At 46.3% G+C, this 20,756-nt stretch overlaps 2 protein-coding genes across 8 annotated transcripts in view; one reads left to right on the top strand and one right to left on the bottom strand.

The window, feature by feature from the left end:
* The first annotated feature begins 47 nt into the window (after positions 1–47).
* SLC7A6OS (solute carrier family 7 member 6 opposite strand) lies at positions 48–8,293 on the top strand. The gene is made up of 5 exons (NM_001075567.1): positions 48–251; positions 379–657; positions 5,912–6,115; positions 6,689–6,809; positions 7,541–8,293. The coding sequence occupies exons 1-5, from the start codon at positions 57–59 to the stop codon at positions 7,663–7,665; spliced, it is 924 nt and encodes a 307-aa protein (NP_001069035.1). The 5' UTR covers positions 48–56; the 3' UTR covers positions 7,666–8,293.
* Positions 7,373–20,756, bottom strand: part of SLC7A6 (solute carrier family 7 member 6) — a 32,243-nt gene continuing 18,859 nt past the window's right edge. For all 7 annotated transcript variants that reach the window (XM_010814517.4, XM_059877466.1, XM_059877467.1 and 4 more), the window contains 8 exons: positions 19,888–20,013; positions 17,734–17,878; positions 16,989–17,112; positions 16,701–16,804; positions 14,367–14,463; positions 12,323–12,472; positions 12,022–12,205; positions 7,373–11,589 (listed from right to left, as the gene is read on the bottom strand). In XM_010814517.4, the coding sequence (XP_010812819.1) occupies positions 11,495–11,589; positions 12,022–12,205; positions 12,323–12,472; positions 14,367–14,463; positions 16,701–16,804; positions 16,989–17,112; positions 17,734–17,878; positions 19,888–20,013 (1,025 nt within the window). In that variant the 3' untranslated portion in view covers positions 7,373–11,494. The remainder of the gene's footprint in view (positions 11,590–12,021; positions 12,206–12,322; positions 12,473–14,366; positions 14,464–16,700; positions 16,805–16,988; positions 17,113–17,733; positions 17,879–19,887; positions 20,014–20,756) is intronic.

Raw genomic sequence — 20,756 nt, 5'->3', positions numbered from 1 at the left:
TGAAGAGCTCTTCCGTCACACCCAACACGTTCCCACAGTGCTCCACGGCAGCCGCTATGGAGGCTGGACGTACAGCTGTTCTCCGGGTGAAGCGGAAGCTCGGCACAGAGCCCGCCGAGGCTTTGGTCCTCGCTTGTAAACGCCTCCGCTCCAGTGCAGTTGAATTGGAAACTCCAAAGACGTCTCCAGAGGGTCTGGAGAGAGCAGCAGAAAATAATGTCTTCCAGTTGGTGGCCACCGTGCGCTCACAGGTATTGGGCCGGGAAGGAGCCGCTATGAAAGGGATCTTAGGGTACAGCTGGGGTGCATCCTTATCCGTGACCCTTTCACCAACCCCTGTTTATGCCGCCCCACACCTCTACTTCTCCCCAACCCTAGGAGGAGCCAGTCCAGCCGCTCCTGCGGGCCGCCCTGCGCCCGTCCCAGGGCAGCCAGCAACGTATCCGCCATCATCTCCGCGCTTCTGCTCGGGAGATCCGACAGGAAGGCCGCTACAGAGTAGTCTTTAGCCGCCGATCCTCGGGAATTCCCTCGGACAGCTTGGAGTCCGAGGATGCGTCAGGAACTGCAAAAGCCGCCGACGACGCAAACTTTCAGCTATTAGACCTGGTCCACGAAGAAGATGCAGAGGTCGCCGCCGCCGCGATCTCCTGCAAAGTGAGTACAGCCCCAGAGTCGACCTCTGGGCTTCTCTGCGCAAAGTCAGCACACAGTTAAAGAGGGTACACGTGGCCTCACTTTAGTGATGGATGATCCACCCAGCTTGATAGCCACAATTTTCAGGTTAGGTTATCCACTCAACATTTACTCAGCGCCCACTCTGTGCCAAGTATGATTCTTAGGTTTTGTAGGTACAGCAATGAGGACCCAGCATGCAGGTGGAGAAGAGAAACATCAAACATATAAATTCGATATCACATGGTGTTTATATCTTTCCTTTTTTCCTTTGCTTTTCGCTTCTCTTCTTTTCACAGCTATTTGTAAGGCCTCCCCAGACAGCCATTTTGATTTTTTGCATTTCTTTTCCTTGGGGATGGTCTTGATCCCTGTCTCCTGTACAATGTCACGAACCTCATTCCATAGTTCATCAGACTGTGAAGAAGGCTGAGCGCCGAAGAATTGATGCTTTGGAACTGTGGTGTTGGAGAAGACTCTTGAGAGTCCCTTGGACTGCAAGGAGATCCAACCAGTCCATTCTGAAGGAGATCAGCCCTGGGATTTCTTTGGAAGGAATGATGCTAAAGCTGAAACTCCAGTACTTGTGCCACCTCATGCGAAGAGTTGACTCATTGGAAAAGACTCTGATGCTGGGAGGGATTGGGGGCAGGAGGAGAAGGGGATGATAGAGGATGAGATGGCTGGATGGCATCACTGACTCGATGGACGTGAGTCTCAGTGAACTCCGGGAGTTGGTGATGGACCAGGTGGCCTGGTGGGCTTCGATTCACGGGGTCGCAAAGAGTTGGACACGACTGAGCGACTGATCTGATCTGATCTGATCACATGGTGATATGGGCCATAAAAGGGGCAAAGAAAAAAGGAAAAGTGTGGTCCCATTTCAGTGTCATTTTCACTGAGATGACTTTTGAGTGAAGACTTGAAGGAGGTGAATGGCTGGGCACTGCAGATGTCTTGGGGAAAGGGATTCCATACCGAGGAGCTGTAAGTGCAGAGACCCAGAAGCCAAATTTGTCTGATGTTTGCAAGGTCAATGTGCCTGGTGCCCAATGAGTTGGGAGAATATAGTAAGGAATTTTGGAAGAGGGTATCTGCTAGATCCTTTCAGGTCAGTACTTGAAAGGACACCTTGCCTTTCACCCTGAGATGGGGAATCGCTGGAGATTTTGACCAATGTAAAAATAAAGCAGATGGGAAAACTCATCAAAGAGAGATTAAAGGACCAGGCCTGGGTAGCATACCAAGTTTGAGGCAGATTTAGGATTAGAACGCAAATCTTCCTCACATTTAATTCAGTGTCACTTTCTACTAATTACATTTTCTAAATTAGTACCTCACTTCCAAAAAACAAAGTCAACTACATGCATAAGACCAGAGAAATAGAAAATTCTCAATCTAAGGTATGCCTTCTCTTGATAAACATTTTTCAAATATCATTCTTTTTAATGGTTTCTGAAGTTTAAAAAATGAAAAACAAACAAAATAGTTTTTGGCTATGTTGGGTCTTTGTTGCTGCCTGGGCTTTTCTCTAGTTGCAGTGAGTGGGGGCTACCCCCTAGTTGCAGTGCACGATCTTCTCATTGTGGTGGCTTGGCTTGTTGCAGAGCACAGGCTGTAGGGCACACGAGCTTCAGTAGTTGCAACACGTGGACTCAGAAGTTGCAGCTCCCAGGCTGTAGAGCACAAGCTCAGTAGTTGTGGCTCACAGGCTTAGTTACTCCAAGGCATGTGTGATCTTCATGTAACAGGTATTGAACCCATGTCTCCTGCATTGGCAGGCAGGTTCTTTACCACTGAGGCACCAGGGAAGCCCCCCCAAATGAAATTTAAATTTAAAATATATCAAGCAAAAAATATTTAATTGTATTACTAGTATACCTGGACATGATAGCCATCTGTTTTACCAAAACTAATTCCAGACCGTGTCATAAGTTACACATTTTAAAAGTGAACCCATGTTCAGTGGAATCAAGTCAGTTAAATAGCCCATTAAATAATCTAAGAAAAATTAGTAGATAAGCTAGGAAGGATCTGAACACAGGTTTTCCCGACAATGCAGTACAAACTATAAACACATCAAAAATGTTTGCAGATTATTAAAAAACATAAATTTAAACAGCACACGAGGTTTTACGCTTACTAGATGACTGGGAAAAGAGTTGCTGATAGCACTGTTGGCGAGGCTCTGATTAAAACTGTACATGATTGTAGTGCTTAAAATTTATGCAAGCCTTTGGGCTTTACAGTAATATCAAGCATCCTAAAAATACATTGGAGCCTATTTTTCAAACTATTTTTATTGTTTGCACTCTAAAGCCATCCAGAAATGTAAAGAAAATTTAAAATTGGTGATAGCAATCTCACCCCCAGGATTTATCCTAGGGAAATAATTCCACAGAAGCAAATAGCTATGGTATTAACAAAAGCTACTGTTTGTATACTAAGTAATGTGTCCAGTACTATGCTAGGTTCTTTTTTTTTTTTTTTTACTTTAACTCATTTTATCCTCACAAAAACCATATAAGGTAGGTATTCTTATCTCCATTTTTCAAATGCAAGAAATGACACGTTCATCATAGTGCTGTGTATGGAGGCTAACAATTATGTATAGAAACTGACATATACAACTGATTAGACCACTAAATTGGTAACCATGAAGACTGGCAAGATGGGAAGATACTTTAACAACAGAATGTAGCATAATTGCAAATATAGGTAAAGAAATACATAGACTAGATTAAAATTTTTTTTTCTTTTATGAAGAAAAGAAAGCAAAATAAAGGGAGGGGTGGCAGTGCAGTGTTAAGACTCCTTGCTTCTACTGCAGGGGGTGTGGGTTCAATCCCTGGTCAGGTGTAGCCCCAAAAAATAAAGTAGGAGAAAATGCATTCATTTTATCCCCATCCCAAAGATAATTGGAACAAAACTGGTTTATTTTTTTGTCTAGCACTTTTGTTTTGCTAACTTCTGTAAATTTTTTTTTTAATATTTAATGGCTGCATAAGTTGTTGAACTGAGGTCTGTGGACTTGTGAGTTAGTCAGAACTTTTCTTGTAAACAGCTTTGAGGTTGGTCAAGAGTCTTCACAAAACCTGACATGTCTAGTTCTTCTTAACTTTAGAACAAGGAAGAATTCTGTTTAGCTTGTAAAAGATGAGAACATTGCTCTCCCTTTATCTGCCTTGACCATGGGGCACACCCTCTTCCCCCCCATATGGTGTGTGGTTTGAGCTGTACAGCTTGTAAATGATGAGAACATTGCTCTCCCTCTATCTGCCTTCACCATGGGACACACCCTCTTCCCCCCACATGGTGTTTGGTTTGAGCTGTACAACTCTCAGTGGTGAACCCGTCAAGAGTGACTTGCAGCATGTCCCTCTCGTTTCCAAATTAACCCATGCTACAAAGGCAGAGGAACCAGAGATCAAATTGCCAACATCCGCTGGATCATGGAAAAAGCAAGAGAGTTCCAGAAAAACATCTATTTCTGCTTTATTGACTATGCCAAAGCCTTTGAGTGTGTGGATCACAATAAACTGTGGGAAATTCTGAAAGAGATGGGAATACCAGACCACCTGATCTGCCTCTTGAGAAATTTGTATGCAGGTCAGGAAGCAACAGTTAGAACTGGACATGGACCAACAGACTGGTTCCAAATAGGAAAAGGCTGTATGTTGTCACCCTGTTTATTTAACTTATATGCAGAGTACGTCATGAGAAACGCTGGACTGGAAGAAACACAAGCTGGAATCAAGATTGCCGGGAGAAATATCAATAACCTCAGATATGCAGATGACACCAACCTTATGGCAGAAAGTGAAGAGAAACTCAAAAGCCTCTTGATGAAAGTGAAAGTGGAGAGTGAAAAAGTTGGCTTAAAGCTCAGCATTCAGAAAACAAAGATCATGGCATCCGGTCCCATCACTTCATGGGAAATAGATGGGGAAACAGTGGAAACAGTGTCAGACTTTATTTTTCTGGGCTCCAAAATCACTGCAGATGGTGACTGCAGCCATGAAATTAAAAGACGCTTACTCCTTGGAAGGAAAGTTATGACCAACCTAGATAGCATATTCAAAAGCAGAGACAGTACTTTGCCAACAAAGGTTTGTCTAGTCAAGGCTATGGTTTTTCCTGTGATCACGTATGGATTTGAGAGTTGGACTGTGAAGAAGGCTGAGTGCCAAAGAATTGATGCTTTTGAACTGTGGTGTTGGACTGTGGTGTTGGAGAAGACTCTTAAGAGTCCCTTGGACTGCAAGGAGATCTAACCAGTCCATTCTGAAGGAGATCAGTCCTGGGTGTTCTTTGGAAGGAACACTGCTAAAGCTGAAACTCCAGTACTTTGGCCACCTCATGTGAAGAGTTGACTCATTGGAAAAGACTCTGATGCTGGGAGGGATTGGGGGCAAGAGGAGAAGGGGACGACAGAGGATGAGATGGCTGGATGGCATCACTGACTTCATGGACCTGAGTCTCGGTGAATTTCGGGAGTTGGTGTTGGACAGGGAGGCCTGGCGTGCTGCGATTCATGGGGTCGCAAAGAGTCGGACACGACTGAGCGACTGATCTGATCTGATCTGACCCTGGATAACACAGCCTCTTGCCACTGGAGCACATCTTACCTGGGCAAGTTCTGTTCTGGGGCAGTACATCTCTCAAACTATCAGAAAAAGGATTATCGAGTCCCCTCCTAGTTTGTGAGCAAAAGCAGGATGTCAGTGTGAGCAAGCTAGTGGTGGGTGATGGCTGGTACTAGTCACCAGGTACCAAGAAACGCCCTTATGCCCCTAGAGGTGGCCACACAAAATACAGACCCATTTGACTGTCAACCATAGGGGCACTGCAGTGGGCCTGTGGATCTCCAAAGGGAGAACATCATACCAAAGGAACTCAGAGAAGACCTGCAGAAGCAGAGCCTGGGGTGAGATGAACCACTTGTGCTGGCTCTCCCCTTCCTCTAGTGTTCCTTTGGGCTCTTTTGTGTCAACCCACAGAAGACTAGGCAACTATCTTGTGAGCTTCTCCCTTAAAAGTAATACTACATGTTAATTTTATAGACTGTTTTTTTATTTCATAGATAAATGAAAAAAGACTAGTTGGCCATGGGGATAAGAATCTTGAATTCAACGTAGAACTGCAGGAAGGCCTCCTTCACCAAGCTCTTAGGTTCCTCCTCTTGGGACATCCATGTTTTAGGTTATACATGTATCATCTCCTGTTCTTTTTACAGAAATCTGACCCAGATGTGATCCTCTGCAACTGTGTAGAGTTGATCCGTGAGGGGTTGAATGTATCTCAATGTGGACCAAGTTCTGGGCATCAGAAGGAACAAAAGGACGACTTTGTGTATGACATTTACTGTTTGGAAAGGGCGACTCCAGGATGGATTGAGAACATCCTCTCTGTGCAGCCCTACAGCCACGAGTGGGAGTTGGTAAGGGGCCCCACGAAGCAGCCTAAGCTTATTACCCAATCACATGCTTTGCCTCCCTAGGTTCTATTCCTGATCATTGTTCTTACCCTTGCTTAAAAGGAAAAATTTATTATAAATGCCTGAGGTTACTATCGGAGAAGGCAATGGCACCCCACTGCAGTATTCTTGCCTGGAAAATCCCATGGATGGAAGAGCCTGGTGGGCTGCAGTCCATGGGGTCGCTGGGAGTCGGACACGACTGAGCAACTTCACTTTCACCTTTCACTTTTCACTTTCATGCATTGGAGAAGGAAATGGCAACCCACTCCAGTGTTCTTGCCTGTAGAATCCCAGGGACGGGGCAGCCTGGTAGGCTGCCGTCTAAGGGGTCACACAGAGTCGGACACGACTGAAGTGACTTAGCAGCAGCAGCAGCAGCAGAGGTTACTATAGCCACTAGCAGACTGCTCTGTTTTCTCTTTTTCACACACCACCCTTAAACGACGTCTCTCCAAGTTGGTCTGCTAATAGCTTCCCTCAGAGCATACCTTTAGAGGTTTTGACTTACACTCACATTTGTGTTGAGATGTGCAGGTGAATGATGATCAACAACCAGAGGACATTTATGATGATGAAGATGATGAAAACAGTGAGAATAACTGGCGCAATGAGTACCCAGAGGAGGAGAACAGTGACGAAGATGAAGATTCCAGAGGTAGGTAATAGCAGCCCTGGTTGGGGAGGGATTGATGTGATCTGGGACTGAGGTGTGAGCAAGATTGACAGGTATGTCTTAGCTGGTTTTCGTTTTCTGCCATTTGAGCTCCACTAGCTCAACCATAAGCTGTTGGAGCTGTAGGAGATGGAAGGACCAGTGTTTCCATGGGGGCTGCTGGAGGTATAATGTCAGTCAGGCCTAGGTTCAAATCCTTAGTTCTGTCATTGCCTACCAACAGTCCTTTTCCCTTCTACTCTGAATAAAGTACTGGAGAGGTTCATCAGTAGGAGTCGTCCAAGGGTTTTCTCAGATACTTGTAAATTGTTGCATTTACAAGTATAACAACACAGACTAGGTACCTCGGGGAAGAGAAAAGAAGGATGCTCTGGCACCACCATTCCTTGAATTTCTTAGTGTTTGGTAACAGAGGAACAATTCAACTACGAATATTCTACTGGGGAAGTGGCAAGGAACAAAATTAGATGTGCAATATGACTACAACTGTTACAATTTTAAAAAAAGTCCCATATTTAGGGGAGAAATGATGAAACACTCCAATGTTAAAGGGCTTGGTTTACATGGTAAGAATTTTATTGCTTCTTTTTTAATTGTTCTATATTCTAGCAAGTATTTTATAATACAAAACAAACTTTTTGAGAAGGGAAGGGACTTTTGTGGTCATTTAGAAAACCATACAATTAGAGCCCATTCTTATTATTTTATTCTAGGCTCTGACAATTACAGCAGCAGCGAAGAAAGAGACAACAGCAGACAACCAATGTGGAGCAAATACCCTTTGGATGTGCAGAAGGAGTTTGACTATGACAGCCCCCATGACCTCGATTCAGACTGATGATGCTGTGATAACCACGAGGTTCTACCACACGCCCCTGGGGGATCTGTGACCGTAGGGTCCGCCACAGTAGTTAGCATCCTCCTAGCCTAATAAAGGGAAGGAAAAAGCATATCCACCAGCACCATTCCACCACAGGGAAAACATGCACTAAGGGAATGTCCTTTCTACTATCTGTAGGGCCCATTTATCTTGATCAAAATCAACCCTGCAGTCCACAGGCGGGAAATGCTATAAAATCGAAGTTTCCTGGCCCAGGCATTTTCCCAGCATTCCCATTCTCCTCCTACGCTGAAACCAGTTAAGTGGGAGAGAGTCTCTTATTTTATCAGCACTAAGCCTGGGCTTTTCTAGGTTACCTGCCTCTAGTAAAAGCCAGTTTCTTTTGATAGAGGGACTCTAGAAAGGCTGCAGTGAGTCCCTTATAGTGGCACAGACTGGACAGTAACGGCCATTAGGAAAGGAAGTAGAATCTGCCTGTGATGTGAGGTTTTAAACAGCTATCCCTACCTCCCTGCTTCCTGACTCTGATAACACTTGTAAAGATTGCTTGTTTCCTCTGGCAGTGGTGCCAAGGAACAAGGTATGTGTAAATGTATTTAATAAAAACTTTGAACATTGGGAGCAAGTAAAATTTGTCTTACATGTTTTCCCACCATATTCCCTGCTTCCCCTAACACCTGCCAAAAGGGAGTGAGAAGTTTCAAACACTGAGGACATAAAGCAAGTGAGGAAAAGCAAAGCACATCCTAAACTTGGCTTTCCACTGAGAAATGTTTTAACTAGTCACAGCAGTCACCAAAACCAAACTGCTGTCAACAGGACCAATATTGTTACCAAAACTGGTATCTCTTGTAAGCAAACTCTGTCCCTACTCCTTTCCAAACCACAAATGCCTTAACTCTGACTAAGATGGCATTCTGTAATGACGAATATGTTCTCTATCTGCACTGTGCATTAGCCACATACAGCTATTGAGCATGTGAAATGTGATTATTGCAATGGAGGAACTGAATACTTTAGCTCTTTATAGCTAGTAGCTACCATGTTGCACAGGTCTAGGGAAACAATACACAGAACCTTCGATTCAAGGTGTGCCCTCTTGCCCTGGGGCACAGACTTACTCTCACAAGGGAAGATAAACAAGGAAATGTCTTCCTGCCCATTCTAAGATTTCATAAGCATTTCTACTTTTCTATCCTACCTCCACCCATTTCACTTTCTATTTTATGTACATCTTTGCCTATATTCTTAACTACATGAAGTTGTTAAACCTCCTCAAGTGATTCACTTCTGTCCTACTCTTGCAGTTATAAAACCAACAGACAGACTTGGTTTCCTATCCTAAGTATCCACTAAGGTGCAGTTCAGTGCTGCAAGCAACAGGCAACAACTTCCAGGTTTAATACCAGTCATCTCAGTCTTCTGCAGGCATAGAAGCAAAGGATTGAAAACCACTCTGCTATTATAACGTGCTCACTGCTCTTATGTACTCTTTAAAGTTTGCCAATATTAAAGGGCTGACAGCTTCACAAACTGTACCCACTGCAGAAGGATTAGCACACCATGAGAAGGACTGAAGGAGATCAACAACAAAGACCTCGAAGAAATTAATTATACAACAAAGCTGTAGTGCTGTAGGGAGTCTCTGGCTTCCCTCCCTCAGAAGGGTTCCTGGGAGAAGTCTGTATCCAACACAGAGGGGAAGAACACAGTCACCATCCAGTAATGAGAGGGGGTGACCTGGCTCACTAAGCAAGTATGAGGGAACCTAGAGTGTGAGGTCCTTGCTTGCCTGGCAGCCACTGGGAGATGATAAGTTCCTGAGATAAGCTGGTCATTTACTTCAGTGAAGAAAATTAAAGCATGGGTGGGGGATCCTTCAAGACAAGCATACTCAAAGGATTAGCTCCAGAGGATCCCTGGGATAGGTGCCAGCTTGGGTCAGACAGGAGTCATGTTTACATAGTCTGGGCAAGTCAGCCTTTGCAAAAGACTCCCTGTTGTCAGGCAAATCCACAACCCATGACGGGAGGAATGTACTCCTGTGTTCTCACAGAGGCATACCCTGAACCAAAGGCAGCTGTGAGCATGCTCCCCTAAATTGCCTTAATTGAACAAGTATGACCAAGGTCACTCCCTTGTCTGCAGCTAGGGCCAGTATGGTGGAGAAGAATGCTCAGAAAGGTAGATTGCCTCACAGTTCCTGTCTTTATCATTGACTGATTTCAAAACCTAAGGACAAGAACCCCATGGGGGCACACCAAGCCAGCAGGTTCTTCTGGGTCCAGGATGAGTTTCTGGAAGCAACACTGGACGGCTGTCCAATCCAATGCAGCCTGGTGGCCCATGAAGGAACATCCGTTAGGTCAGATGTACCACTCCGGCCACACCTGGGAGCTAAAGCGCAGCCTGAGCACCAGAATTAGTTGCTTCTGATCATGAGTCTGCTGAAGAGCCAGGTGGAGGTGGAAGCAGCTTTATTCCAGAGTCGTCACTGATGTCCACAGGGAGAAAACAAGTTCCCACAAGTACCAAGCTCTTCCTGAGACTGCAGCTCCCCCAAACCTCAGGCAAGGGGAGGCAGGCAGAAGAGGACTGCAGTGTCCAAATGACCCACACCAAAGTGGCTCAGAGTGTAAACAAAGCCTGGTGTCGGGGACAAGGAGGATGATGCAGCCTGATGTGAGGTTTCCAGGAAAATGACCACTTCTAGCACCACAATGGGCTTGCATGGGTCTGCACAGCAGCCCCTCATAGCAGCCCTTACAGAGAGGAACAACTTACTTGTCAGCTTGGGTCCCGGAAATGGTCTCTAAGCCACTGTCAGCTGAAAGAATTCAAGTGATTCACCTGAATCCTAGAACAGTTTCTGCCTTCTTAGACTTCATACCAGAAACCAGGGATTTACCAACTACAGCAAAGAACTAAGGTCTCAAGTAAAATAAAGGATTAGCCTTCAAAGTAGCAGTTTTACCAGGCTTCTGACTCCCACATTTGTTCATCTGTCCTTCCTGGACTTGAGCCAGGTGATTGTTAACGTGTGACCTATCTACATACTAAAGTGTAACCGGTACAGGAGTAAAAAAAAAAAAAAATCTTTCCAGAAGACTGTGCTAAAACTAAGCAAAAAAATCTGTGGTCAGAGTCTCACCAACCACCACATAGATACCTCTAAGGTCAGAGGGACTCGCTTTGGGGTACTTTCAATTTTTAAATACAATCAGCCTATTACATCCTGTAAATTAATGAAGACCAATGCTTTGCTGGAACTGGTGTTCTGGATTAAATAATATCAATAAATAATGGAAGACAACCCTCTTCCCAGGGAAGGATTCTGAACCAGAGGAAGAAATGGTAATATTTCAGACCTCTAAAGTCAGGTGCTTGGACCTGGTCAGAGGAAAACTTCCCACAGAGCATCCCCTTCAGAGAAACTCCTGGTTCAAACGTCAAATTCAGAAACCAACAGCCCCAGCTGTTAACCTAGCACTCCCTCTTCCCCCAGTGCAACTCACCAAGTAAGTGTTTGTACTCACCAGAACAAAACTGAACCACCATTCCCCTACTGCCCAAGTCCTCTCCCACCACCACCCTCTGAAGTCCCCACCTTCAGGCTGGCCCCAGACCCTGAGATTCCTCCCATAGCTTACCAATGAGAGTGAACACCTGAGCAGGCCATCAGCCCTGAGCCCCCTTACATAATGTGGGCCAACAGCCCTCCTTTAGCACAAAAGGGTTGGGTCCACACAGTCTTGTAATCTGGACTTCGGTGGCTGTGGCCCCAGGTAGCAGCCTTCCAGGCCTTGGGGGATATCACTTCTGGCCTCTACTCAGTTTTCCTCTCAGCCTGTCTCTCTTCAGCTACATCTAGCTCAGTCAGGACGCAAAAGCAAAGCTTCTGGGTGACTTTGGTGATAGCAGCTAAATGAAAATAGAGAAGAGAATTTAGCAAACTGATATTCAGTGACAGAATGACAGCCCCAATCTAAACAACATAACAACATAAGGCTGATTAAAGTACGTGGTTCCTCCCACCTGTCCCCTGGGCACCCTGTGCCAGGCTCACCCCCAGCAAACCTCACTGTTCTCTACTCCATACCCAACCAGAGGGTCTGATGCATGACTCCTTGTCTTGCTACACGGACTGCACTTTCAGGGAGGGGGTGTTTAACCGCAAAATAGGACTCTAAAGTTAGAATTAAAGTGATCATGTCAAGATCAAAAGGGGCAGCCAGGTCTCCAGCATATCACTAGTAAGGGGAAGCCATTAGCCATCACACCCACCTGTGCACACATCTTTGTACACACACACACACACACACAAAGCCAGTGTGTAACAGGCAAAGAGCTCACCAAGGACATTCCGAATGAAGAGTGGCCTCCGAGACTCTGGCAGATAAACACCCAGGAAGTAGACAGGAACCCCAGAGAGGGTGATTCCAATGCCAATGAGGGAATTGATGGTGTCACTGAAGAGGGGCACGATCACCAGAAACAAGGAGCAAATGCAGAACACGATGGGAAAAAACAGGCTCAGCTGAAATTAAGAGAGGTGAGATGTTAGGTAAAGTGTGATGAGGGAATGGGGGAATGGGAGAGGGGGAAGACCTTGAAGAGATGGCCCACCCCTCCTGGTCTGCCCAGAGTCACTGACCTTGAGAGGTCGTGGCCGATCAGGTTCCTTCCAGCGAAGGTAGAGCTGTCCAGCGACAGAAAGGCCCACAAAGAACCAGTAGCTGAAGCTGAAGTAGTTGATGAGCAGGAAAACATCCTCCACAGTGAGGTAGATGAGTGTCATGGTGCACTGGAGGGGGAGAGTAGAGGGAAAAGGAGTGGGCACTGTTACCACCGCCACCTGGAAACTCCGTCACTCAACAGTCAGCACCAGATCGGCTGAGAGCTGACTCAGCTTCACCAATGACCTCTGGCTCTTTTCAGTGACCCCCTTGGCATCAGATAGGTCCATTCTCCAGACCGGCCTTCCCTCCTGTCTCTGTTGGAGGCTCTTCCTGCATTCAATGCCTCCCTTCTTTTTGCAAGCACCTCAGTAACAAGCTAGACTCCTTTCCCCTTCTGATGGCAGACAGTGAGGCCCTCCTCACTGTGATGCATGAGCCTCAACGTGAATCACCCAGTGCCCTCTGAGACTGTCATACATGGGTCCCAACTACCTGGCTGAAAGAGGAGGAAGTGTCTCCAGAACCATCTCACTATCCTGGAGCCTTAAAAATGCAGATTAGCAAAACAGACCCATACCCCTGGGAAGAAGTATAACAGGATTTGCCCTCTGGAACAAAAGAGTTCAGGAAGACAGGAGTAAGGGACTATAGAGTCTGAGGAAAAGGTTAGATTTGCTTTAACTTCAAGGATATGGAGTTCCCTCTACCCGTCTTTTCAGATTATCAACAAAGGATTGAAAACAAAAAGAGCCCATTCTAGAGACAGAAGGAGACCCAATACTGAGAGGAGAAAAGTAGGGTGCAAGGTGATTAATTTAAAAGCTATGATGTCAGACTGTCCTAAATTTATACATTTAGTGCTATTCCAATCAATATATTGAGGATATTTTTTATTTTGATAAAATGATACCACAGTTTATCAAGACAAATAAACAAACAGGTGAGAACTGCCATGAAAATTTCAGGGAGAGGGGGGAATTGAAAAAGCACCCTCAGCCCCACTTTAGTTCTCAAATATTCAGTATAATGCTAAATAAGGAAGCTTGGTGCTGATGGAAGGATGAATTGAGATGATTATACATTTAAGGGGCAAATTGCTGTACATGGCACATAAGAAGCATGCTAAAAAATTATCATATGATAAAAATCTGAAAACTGTGGGGACTTCCCTGGCAGCACAATGGTTAAGATGCTGCACTTCCACTGCAGGGGGTACAGTTTTGATTCCTGGTCTGGGAACTAAGATCCCATATGCTACAAGGCACAGCAAAAAAATCCTAAAAAAAATTTTTTTAATTTGTTTGAAAAATGTAGAAAAATGGACTATTCAATAAGTGATATTGGTATAATTGGCTAGCCATGTGACAAAAAAAATTAAGTAAATCTCTTCCTCATTCCATTCACCAGATATAAACTCCAGATGAATACGAAAAAAAAGTAATAAAACCATTAAAAAAAAGAAACTAAATGATAAAAACAATGAACTATATTTCAAATCTTGGAGTAAGGCTTTCCTTAGGGTCCTTGCTATCCTTTACATCTAATAACACCTCAGTGCAAATTAGAAAATGACAGTTCTTCAGGACTCCTTCCATCTGTCAGAATACTTCATCATTTACTAATTTTGTTGAAAGAAAACACTGTAATGCCATCTACTATATAGAAATCTATGATGCCTACGATATGAACAGAGGCTCCTAGGGTAGCTGGTGTACACTGGCCTGGATTTTTAAGTATGATTTAAAAAATAAAAATGAGGAGCTAGAAGGAGCAGGAGGAGAAAAAAGAAGCCACTGACAAAAGAGACAGATAAATCTGACTGATTTATATTCTTTTGTAGCATTTGCCTTTTCTATGTTTTACTTTTATGTTTTTAAAAATTGTGGGAAAAAGAAACACTGAGAGGTTCAGGAAGTACCCCAAGAAGCTAGTATACCTCGCCCCAACCAGTCCTCTCATAGACTCAGCAGGAGTACCACACAGGTATGTCCAATGCCCACACTCCCCAGCACAGCTTACGTTAAACAGTAAAGCAGGGATAGGTGTGAAACGCTCAATGTGGATCATGGACAGGAGGTCCGGGAGGTGGCCCTCACGGGAGCCCACAAAAAACAACCTGGAAGGACAAGAGATGTGTCAGGAGGATCCATATACTCAGCCATGCAGCCACACTCCCCACTTAAACTAGGCTCAGGCAGGCCCAGAAGCCTGCAGGGCCAGTCTCTCAGGATCCTCCCATGTTCTCTATGCACAACCAAGCCAACCTTCACCTCCTTTATCCATGGATATCCCCACCATAAGCCATGACCCACTCTTACCCACTGACACCCCCACGCCTCTGCGATGCAACTCACCATCACCCAACTGATACCTCACCCTGCCATCACCCACTGGCACCCCAATCCATTCCCCTGGGGTACCCTACTCTGGCACCCCACAGACTTCCTACTTAACATAATGGCTTTTTAAAGAAGGGCAGCCAGACTTCTGATTGTCTGACCTCTGTTCATCTTCCCTGAGCTCCAGATACATAAAAGGTCAGGGAGAGTCTGGGACTCAAAGAGACAACTCAAGTTTCCTTTCTGCATCTGAAGAGCTCCACTGACTGGAAACAGAGCAGCTGAGGTGTGAAAGCATCCAGGTAGTCCGCAGCATCATGGTGCACATAGCACCTGGCTCGGGGTGGGCTGGGGAACAAAAAACTCCCCAAGAGATGACCACATCTGTGCTGGGAAGATGAGCTGGGGTTTTCCAGAAGATGAGTGTTGGGTGGGGACACAATATAGGCAAAGGCAAAAGAGGTTTAGAGGCAATGAAAGGGTGTAGCCTCTTTGAAGGTTGATACTAGAATGCCCGTAGTTCCAGGATAAGGTATGTGAGAAGTGTGCTGGGAAGAACTTGCTTATGAGGCCGTGCTGTGGACACTTAACTAACACCAAGAGCCAGCAGTGGCTCTAAAGGGCGGGCTTCACTGGACTTGACACAGAGACTCTGGTGGCATCACTGAGGCCAACTAAAGCAGGGAGAGGCCAGGGTGTGGGGGGAAGGCCAGACAAGAAGGTCATCTGGGACAACAGTCCCATAAGAGAGGGGGCCTGAATGAGGGTGGACACCCTGGCGGAGGACAAATCTGGTGGTCTTCTGTGCCTGCACATGTATTTGAGGCTGGGAAATGAGGGTGAACACCAAGGGAAAAATCAAGAGGCCAAGAGGCTGGGAATTCCCTGTGGTCCAGTGGTTAGGACTTTGAGCTTTCCCTGCTGAGGGCCCAGGTTCAAACTCTGGGTAGGGAACTAAGATCCCACAAGCTGTGTGACACACTCCCTCCACTGAAAAGAAAAAAAAGATGCCAAGTAAGGAGGGCTGATGTATCACAACTGGAGACAAGAACAGGTAGAGTGCATGTTAAGTTTGAGATATTTATGGGCCATCCAGGTGGAGCCACAGGAGTTGCTGGTATCATCTGGAAGGGTGTCAGAGGTTCACAAGGCTAGTATCTGTACTGAAGTAGAGAAGCAGTAGAAAAGGTAGAATGCTGGAGAGGACGTGTAAGTGAGCCAAAGGTAGCGAGTACAGAGCCAAAGACAGCAGAACGGGTAATAAGGAGAAAGTGAAGAAGGTAACACAGGCGGAAACAGCTGTGCATTATCTTGACATGGCTGCAGTCCACTTTATGTGCAGGTCCACATTCTTACTCTGAGTCCCCTACCTTCATCCTGTCAATGCCACAAGATAGCTCAGGATGGACCTACTACCTAAGTATTTGGGGGCAACTGGCAGAGCCAGAACCTGGGAATCCTGGGACCAGGTAGCAGAATCAGCCTGGAAAGGCAAAATCAGTCCTCTCTCTGAAACAACAGTGCTCTAACAGGTAAGTCTTTAACAGGTGTGGGGAAGAGAGCTGAGCCTACCTGTTGGCCTCAGTGTTTTCTATGATGTGAGGGGCAGAGTCGTCCTGTACCAGTACAGGTACACAGCAAGTGCTCAATAATAATTCATCACAAGAATGAATCCTGTGCTAGGCCTGCAGCATAATCCACAGGAACATAGAGTCTGATCTGATCCCCAACAGGATGGCTACTGTCCAAGCTACTGCCTTCCTTCCTTGACCTCTTACCAATCTGTCCTCACCTCAGGTGAAAATGTGAGCTCCCAGCATACAAATGTTTGCACAAAGGCAAGCACATGTGTGCACACCTGCATACACAACACAGAGTACTAACCACTACACGATCGCATATACACTCTGCAAGTCCAAGAGACAGAGAAAGCAAAGGGGCTCTGATGGACTCACCTAGACCCTCAGAGAATTAGATACTGTGGTGTGTTATCAGTGAAGCAGAGACACAGTACCTTGATGAAGCGAAGATAGACGCGTTGAGGCCCCCAAAACAGGACAGGGCGACAGCAATGGGAATGGTCCAGCCAAACATGCCAAACGTCTGGTCAGCAAATGTCTGGGGACAGAGCACAGAAGGGCACTCAGCACAGGACAGAGTGTCCACAGCTTCCTGAAATGCCATCACTGCTGCAAAGCTCACCCTTAGGCCCAGACCCACCACGTGAAGTGGCTGCAGAAACAGAAGATTCAGCCATTCAGTATCAGAAGATGACGAGCAAATGGGATCCCAAGAGACTCACCACAGCTACAGCATCACTGCCAAGGACATCAGAAATGCTCAGCACTGTGTAATAGGCCACGTTGGTTAGGATGTAGATGAGCGTCACTATTGGCATAGAAATCCCAATGGCCAGGGGCAAATTTCTGTCAGAACAAATGAGACAGAACTACCTGGAACCAACCTCTCGTTGAGGGTCAGAGCTACCCAGGAATTCCCTGGCCTCTGGATCTTTGAGGCTGACTCCTCCTTCCCACATGGCTTAAGGGCAGGATGTGTCCCATGCCCTGGGCTCTTTCTACTAAGACAGGAAGAAAGCCCCTTCTCTGTGAAGATGACTCAGGATGAGTATTTGATCCTTGTCCCAGTGGGACCACTGGGTCTCTCTGAAGGAATAGCGGTGTCCTTTAGGGACTGGAAGACAGGCTGGGGACCTGGCTGCTCAGAGTAAGCTTCTGGCTCCCCAGGCTTCAGTGTCAGCACCAGTCCAAGGTCTTAACATCTCAGCCCCAACTGGGCTGGCTGTGGCCCACCAAAGGACTTCTCCTCCAGGAAGGACCTTGGGGATCCTCCAACGTTAACGTGAGGCTGAGGAGCCAGGGGTTTCCCTCCCTACTCCCATCCTAGCCCCTCATTCCTCTGAGCTGGAAAAGGGGGGAGTAGGGAGAAGTGATGAGAGACGAAGGAGGAGGGGTGGGAGGGGGCAAGTGTACCCACTATCAGCAGGAGTTCCAGCCAAGTTGAGGAGAATGGGATCTCGCCTTTACCTTTCTGGGTTTTTGATTTCTTCTGTTACAAAATTAAGGGTGTCCCAACCTGAGTAAGAGAAGAGGGCAGAGTAGAGAGCAAGAGAGAGGTCTCCCACATCCCAGGAGGAACCCTTAAAGGCATCCTGAAAGTGCTCAGAGTGTCCTGTGGGGGCAAAGGCAGGTGGGGGTGCAGAGAGGAGAAAGAGCAAGGAGGAGGAGGAGGACAGGAGAGATGGAAGGTGTAAAGAGAAAAAGGAGGGGGTGCAGGGCAGTGAGAAAGAGGAAGGGTAGATGGGGAAAAAAAGGAGAGAGGAGGAGCATCAAGAAAAGAAGGAAAAGCAAGCAGGCAGGGAAAAGAAAAAAAGAAAAACAATTTAGTACCAAAAGAACCACCACCTCCAGCTCCCTGTACTTCACCATCCCACCCACTCCTTCTGAATCTTACACTTTCCTTCAGCAGAACCTGGCAATCTCAGAAGAAAAAAAAAAGGCATTCCTGGCTGCCTTCTGAAGTGATAACCCCTCTTTGAAAGCCCTAAGGAATTGCCATTTCCTTCAAGAGACCATGCGGTCAGCCACAGCTCTTCCTCCTATTTTTAGAAAGAACCCTCTTTCACGTAAAGGAATCATTTTTTCATTAACAATTAGATCTTCCTGTGGAACTACTTCTCTTGGCCCAGACCACTGCCTATTTTGGTTCAATGGGTTTCTCAATCTCACGGAAAGAACTCTGTTGCTCTATTCGCAGTGGTTATTTCACAGGAAATGGTAGACTTTGTAGGAACTGAGATCTTATTTATCATGGGGTCTGGGGTTAGGTATGGGCCACCTCCACCTTTGGAGAGCCTCCCTAGATAAGTCAGCCTCCTTGAGGCCTTCAGAGACTGCACACTTGCAAGCCAAGGGAACAGCACCCCACTGTCCAAGAGACAGACCTTCTAGACACTCTAGTCTTATCTTTCAACAAGACCTAGACTTCTAAGGAAGCCTGCTGTGACCTCCTCAGAAGGCCTAAACCCATCCCTCAATGTGGCCAAAAGGGCTGGGTGTGCAACAAAGAGGAAGGAAAACAGAGACCCGCGAGCCCCCAGCATACCAGTCATCATGCACGACAGTTATTCCCAGGGCATAGATCTTGGGGGGAGAATTACTCAACTACCCAATTTGGCCCCAAGATACTTCAGAGACTCTAGGAACATCCAGATGGCTGGCTATACTAACTTGCACACAGGCACAAAGGTTCTAGGTCAGCTGCCTAAGATTCACCCAGGGCACTTCTTAAAAACATACCTTTTTCTCTGTTTGATTTTTTGGTTGCACCACGCAGCATCTTAGTTCTCTAACCAGGGATTGAACCTGGGCCCTCAGCTGTGAAAGCACAGAGTCCTAACCACTGGACCACCAGAGAATTCCCCAAAACACATCTTTTTCAACTCCAAACCAACCAGAGTTGGATGGGTTGAAATGGGAGCCTCGGCTCTTCAGATGACTGTAAACACAGCCAAGTTTAGAGAAAGATACCCTAGAGAACTGGGATGATCGAGACATCCTTGGCCAAGGACACCTCAAGGCTTCTCTAAGGGGTCAGAGGATCTTAAGAGGCCTGTAACCCTCATTACCAACCTGCTGTGGTCTAGGAATGAAAAGCTCTCTAAAGTCAACACACACAAAAGTCAGTGCCATCTTTGCAATGTTTTAATATTTTTGCTGAGAGCTGATTCTGGGAGGGAATGCTAAATAAGAGCAAGGCCAGATGAAAAGTAAAGGCTGCAAAATAACCACTCATTTCCAGACCCCAACTCCCCGCCACATACACCTTTCACCCTCTTAAGAAGGGCTGCGCCCTCCTCCCCACTGCCTGCGGTCACACACCAAAAACAGGAACCAGGGCTCACTTTATCTTGATCACTTTTATGACCCAATTACAACCCAAGTTTCAAAATCTCCTAGGCCCTTGGCTCACATCTTACAATACTCCCCACCTCCACAAAGGGATGGAGGCCCAGGAAACCCGAGAACAGATTTCTCATTCTCACCGACACAGTCTAGCAGGTACATAGAAAGAGCTGAGCAGTAAACCTAATGGAGTCCCCACGTTGCATGTTTTTCTCAAGGAACCCAGGGGAACTCCCAGAGTCACCCACCCTCCTTCCCACCTGGGATTCTCCTTACCCTGGCACAGTTTAACAAGGCCCATGACAATGATGGCAATGAGTGCCAGGACCTTGGCATAAGTGAACATGTCCTGCACACGTGTGCCCCACTTGACATAGGCGCAGTTCACAAATGTCAGCAGACCTAGGAAGAAAACCACAACGTCAGTGGCAGGCGTGAGATGAGGGCACCAACGCCCAACCTCTCTTTACAAAGCACATCATTTGTATCCTGTCTGCCTAAGGCAAAGAGGCCAAAGGACTGGTCAAAACCAGAACAGGCAAACGGGGTACATCTTCTATCTGCCCCAGCTGAGAGAACATCCCACCACTTTGGACAAGATACAAAGGCATGTACTACTGCATATTCATACATTCTGATAGCCAGAACTGTTTTTGGAAATTCCCCCTAGGCCCAGGAATGGTGAACTTTACCCACTCTTCCTCACTGAGACTCCCAAAGTTTCAAACCCCCTGGGGCATTAGAGACTGGGGACAAGAGAGGTCCAACAATAAATGAGGTCAATTTCAATGCAGGTGGCAGGTCACCGAGGAATTAGACAGGCAATGTTTTTATTTTTAAAAAGTCTGTCAAGTGCCTGACAATTTCACATACATCCTCTCAATTAATTCTCACAACCACAACAGACATTCCTATTCCCATTTTCTGGATGAGGAAACGAGGTTGAGAGAGGCCAGCTACCATTCCCAAGCTTACATGGCGCCCCCACTGATCTCCCCCACCACCATTTCTATCCAAACATCCTAATTCTCAGATAGGCCTGTGGAGACGTGGACTCGCATCAGCACTGCTGGCTTTATGTTCCAGCTCCTCACGTACCTCAGTGATATCTGGTCCTGTGTTAGGGCTCCCACCACCTTACCCCT

Source organism: Bos taurus, chromosome 18 (genome assembly GCF_002263795.3).
Source record: "Bos taurus isolate L1 Dominette 01449 registration number 42190680 breed Hereford chromosome 18, ARS-UCD2.0, whole genome shotgun sequence".
Classification (NCBI taxonomy): domain Eukaryota; kingdom Metazoa; phylum Chordata; class Mammalia; order Artiodactyla; family Bovidae; genus Bos; species Bos taurus.
The sequence above is the reverse complement of the archived record's forward strand: the minus strand, read 5'-3'. Positions and strand labels throughout refer to the sequence as shown.